Source organism: Setaria italica, chromosome VIII (genome assembly GCF_000263155.2).
Source record: "Setaria italica strain Yugu1 chromosome VIII, Setaria_italica_v2.0, whole genome shotgun sequence".
Classification (NCBI taxonomy): domain Eukaryota; kingdom Viridiplantae; phylum Streptophyta; class Magnoliopsida; order Poales; family Poaceae; genus Setaria; species Setaria italica.
The window spans coordinates 5,471,717-5,476,518 of NC_028457.1; the positions used below are offsets into that span (position 1 = coordinate 5,471,717).

At 50.5% G+C, this 4,802-nt stretch overlaps 1 protein-coding gene across 1 annotated transcript; it reads left to right on the forward strand.

Annotated features, from left to right (window-relative positions):
• Nucleotides 1-381: 381 nt before the first annotated feature.
• On the forward strand, nt 382-3,897 carry LOC101759563 (11S globulin seed storage protein 2). Its single transcript, XM_012848455.2, has 4 exons — nt 382-471; nt 2,471-2,723; nt 2,823-3,552; nt 3,667-3,897. The coding sequence occupies exons 1-4, from the start codon at nt 382-384 to the stop codon at nt 3,821-3,823; spliced, it is 1,230 nt and encodes a 409-aa protein (XP_012703909.2). The 3' UTR covers nt 3,824-3,897.
• Nucleotides 3,898-4,802: the final 905 nt, after the last annotated feature.

Consider the following 4,802-nt stretch of genomic DNA (forward strand, 5'->3'; position numbering starts at 1 on the left):
GCTATAAAATCCCAAGTGCTAGCTGACTTCGTCGTCGATTGGACCTCACCTAAACAGGAGCCAAAGCAGCTAGAAACGCCATGGGTCGTCCATTGTGATGGAGCCTGGTGCCGCAGAGGAGCAGGCGTCGCAGTGGTGGTCACCTCGCCAACAGGCATCAGAATCAAGTATGCAGCGAGGCTAGATTTTCCACGAACCGCGAAGTCAACCAACAACACCATAGAGTACGAGGGACTACTGCTGGCCTTAAGAAAAATGAAAGCCATAGGGCAACAAACATTCATCATCAGAACGGACTCGAAGGTAATCCGTGATCACATCGAAAAGGACAGCGAGGCCAAAGAGCCAGAGCTCATCAAATACCTTGAGGCAGTCCAAGCCATGGAGAAGCACTTCAGGGGATTTGATGCCAAAAGCATACGAGGGCACAAAATGACGACGCGGACAAGCTTGCGAAAGCAGCAGCGGAAGGTGAGCCAATCCCACCAGACACATTTTACGAAGTCATAACCTCACCTTCAATCAAAGAAGAAGATCCAGCCACCGTCAACGCCATCCAGCGTTACGATTGGCGTGCAAGCATAATGGCTTTCCTCAGAGGTCACTTCGAACCTCAAAACAAGGCCGAACGCACACGCCTAAAGCAAAGAGCAAAGGGCTACGCAATCATCGAGGGGCAACTCTACAAAACAGGCATCTCAACACCATGGCTTCGGTGTGTTGACTATGAAACAGGCAGCGAGCTGCTCAAAGAAATACACGGCGGTTTTTGTGGAGCCCACATTGGCTCAAGAGCCCTAGCAGTTTTCAATTGTTTTCAATCTTTATGGTAGAGATGCAATCAAGGAGCACAAGTATATTAGGGTGTGTTTGGTAGCCTCCCGCTGCTTTACTCCGCGCGAGAATCAGCACAGCGCTGCCAAATGGTATCACCGCTGCCTGATTTGCCCCAGATCGAATTGGAGCGATTCCACAGCGAGGGAGGAGCGGAAAACACCTGCTCACACGATTCCCTTCTGCTTCACCTATCTTGCTCATCCCTGTCCGCCTCTCTTCCCCGTCCGTCCACTGGAGCTTGGTCTAGAATTGATTCGTCAGTGGCCCCGCTCTCCCCATCGAGGTCCCTGTCGGTGCCGCACTCCCCCACCGAGATTCAGGCCATGCATCTCCCCCGGGACGCTATCATGGGTGACAGATTTTGTGGTGAGGAGGTCCTCTCCTGCGCCCGGACATACTCCTCGAACTCACGCGGTAGGTGGCGGCACACCTCTTCGATGATCGTGCCTTCCTCACACTCGAGCAGCACGCGTTGTCGGCCTTCTCCGGCGCCCGAGCGGCCTCCTCACAAAGTAGGCACCGTCGGCCCACTCCAGCAGCCATGCTGCATCGCTCCGGAGTAGCAGCAGCTTGCGAGGGAAGGGGGTCTGAGGCGGCAACTGACAAGTGCCTGGATTCCATCTAGCTGGAGCTGGAGCCAATGGAGAATCAGTACCAAACGGGTTTTTTGGGAGTCAGAGCAGATGGGAGCGGGGAGAGGAGCGCAGCGGAGCTGGTGTAGAGCGCTGCCAAATGCGCCCTTAGCTTACCCTAAAAAAAGAAAAAAAACAGTGGATTCAAGTGACAAGTATAGCCCACAGAGGAGCATAAAGTGACAAGTATTTATATTTTGAAAGGGATCGAACATTTTTTTCAGGGATGGCTTATAGGCTCATTTAAGCCATTATAAATTTTAACGCAAAGGGTAAGTGAGGTAGGGTTACTTTTTGCGAAAGAGTAAGTATGATATATTAAGTTAGTTTAAATTATAATGACACTAAAATATTGTAATAAACTCAAAATAAATAAAACTTGCAATTTGTCGGTTAATGAAATTTCATTTACGAATTTTCAAATTCAAGAAAAATTGAGGTGTTTGGCTAAATTTAAGCACACGTTTTTTATATCTGAGAGAGAATTTATAGACCTGGAACAATAGAGGAGACGTCTTTAGAACTGTTATCAAAGTAGATATGTATTCCACATTTTTAACATTAATCTTTTTAAAACAATAGAGTTAAATTTGGTATGGGTTTTTGAACCTTATGAAAAGTATAACCCCCACAGGAGCATAACCGGTGGTATGCACCACTATATTTATTTTAAGAGGGATCGAACATTTTTTTCCTTATTTTGCATGTGCAATTGTGCATGCGCTAGACCAGTAGATCGTGTGCATGAGAGGAATCTCCGAGATCAGTTAAGTTCGCAGGTAAATCCAGATCAAACAGCTAGTAGGCTCTCGAAGATAGCCATTATCCAGCCGTGAAAACGAACGGGATCATCAACTAAGAGGGAGGGATAAGGTTTGTTAAGTTATCCGCCGCGACACGAAGTAATCCGCTAGCTATAAATAGGACGACACCTCGCATCCCCTCCTCCATCTCGCACTGCTCCAACAGCAGCACATCCTCGTCGTCCTCAATCCGCCAAGCTCGATCCCTTCCAAGCAGCGATCGAGATAGTGCACCGCACGTTCACCGCGGAGGTCATGTCCATGGACCTCAGCCCCAAGAAGCCCAACAAGGCCTACGGCGGCGACGGTGGCGCCTACTACGACTGGTCCCCCGCCGACCTGCCCATGCTCAGCGCCGCCTCCATCGGCGCCGCCAAGATGTCCCTCGCCGCCGGTGGCCTCGCCCTGCCCAGCTACTCCGACTCCGCCAAGATCGCCTACGTCCTCCAAGGCAAGCATCCACGCTCCACTTTTTTTCGAACTACTCCCAATCTACATCCATGGAACATGGATCAGATCATCAGATAATTCATTTTGTATGTACATGCAGGCAAGGGCACGTGCGGCGTGGTCCTCCCGGAGGCGACGAAGGAGAAGGTGATCCCGGTTAAGGAGGGCGACGCGCTGGCGCTTCCCTTCGGCGTCGTGACCTGGTGGCACAACGCGCACGCCGCCGCCGGCGACCTCGTCGTGCTCTTCCTCGGCGACACCTCCAAGGGCCACCGTGCGGGCCAGTTCACCAACCTCCAGCTCACGGGGGCCGCGGGCATCTTCACCGGCTTCTCCACCGAGTTCGTCGGCCGCGCCTGGGACCTCCCGCAGGACGCCGCCGCGAAGCTCGTCTCCACCCAGCCCGGCGCCGGCATCGTCATGGTCAAGGACGGCCACAAGATGCCCGAGCCCTGCGAGAAGGACAGGGAGGGCATGGTGCTCAACTGCCTCGAGGCGCCGCTCGACGTCGACATCAAGGGCGGCGGCCGCGTCGTCGTGCTCAACACCGGCAACCTGCCGCTGGTGAAGGAGGTCGGGCTCGGCGCCGACCTGGTCAGGATCGACGCCCACTCCATGTGCTCGCCGGGGTTCTCCTGCGACTCGGCGTACCAGGTCACCTACATCGTGCGCGGCAGCGGCCGAGTCCAGGTCGTCGGCATCGACGGCACGCGCGTGCTCGAGACCCGCGCCGAGGGAGGGTGCCTCTTCATCGTGCCAAGGTTCTTCGTCGTCTCCAAGATTGCCGATGAGACCGGCATGGAGTGGTTCTCCATCATCACAACCCCCAAGTAATTGTTTTTCTTTCCTTAATTTCCTGATTCATTGCATGCATATATCTAGATCGATTAGCCAATGAAATGAAATGAAATGAAATGAACACGGTGTGTCTTGTGCTTGTGCAGCCCGATCTTTAGCCACTTGGCCGGGAAGACGTCGGTGTGGAAGGCGATCTCGCCGGCGGTGCTGGAGACGTCGTTCAACACCTCTCCAGAGATGGAGAAGCTGTTCCGCTCCAAGAGGCTCGACTCGGAGATCTTCTTCGCTCCCCAATCCAATTGATGAAGCAGCGGTGCTACCTAGCTAGGTCGCGCATCCATCTCCGGCACCCTGATTTAGGCACTTAGGGGATTTAGTGTCTTATTTTAGCTTAGGTTAGGTTTTTCATATGTTGATCGAGGGTTAAAATCATCTCTCCATCTATTTCAATTAAAACTGGTCGATGTAATAAAGCTTGAAATGGAACAATTTGTGCGACCATACCTCAGATTGCATTGGTTTCTCGTTAGCTTTACTGCACATATTTATGACGACTATAAGCTAGCTGTTTAGGGCCTCAATAAGGTCGACAAGATAAAAAATTTGACAACTAATTTTTACAAAAGTACGCATTACTACAGTTATTAGCAAATGTTGTATGTTATAAAATTGTTTTTTTATGATGGATCTAATAGAATCAACCATATTTTATAGGCATGTTTAGATATTAGTTATTGATGATAGTTAAAGCTAAAAAATTTGACACTGTGTTGAGCCGCGGCCGCGTGCCTCCCTCTTGCATGCTGCCGCTGCGTCCCGGAGGATATAGTCGTAGGTGATGGTGATTTGCCACGCATCTCCGTCGTCAACGTGAGCAGTGCGGCCGAGGAGCCATCAAAAGAGACTAGCAGTAGCAGGGACAACAAAGCCGACACATGGACCAGAATTTGTTCCTCCCTCCGGTCGATCCATCGTCATGTTCATTCAAAATGCATGCAAAAAAAGGTCCAAGGGGTTGGTGATTGAGTTGGTGATATTAGGTTAACGGGGTATATAACAAAACAGAGGGAGAGTAAAATTCAGAATAATCAAGATCAATCAACGGTGACATGCATCAATTAGTCAAAGAAGCAGACGATAAAAAAAATTAAAAAAAAAAGCTTAAGGCACAGCATGTAGTGTGCTCGAGTTTATGCGCCTATACAAGCACTAGAACGAGTGAACGACAGTACTGTAGTATAGGGAGACCAAATTTGCATAATCATTGAGATGATTGCTAACC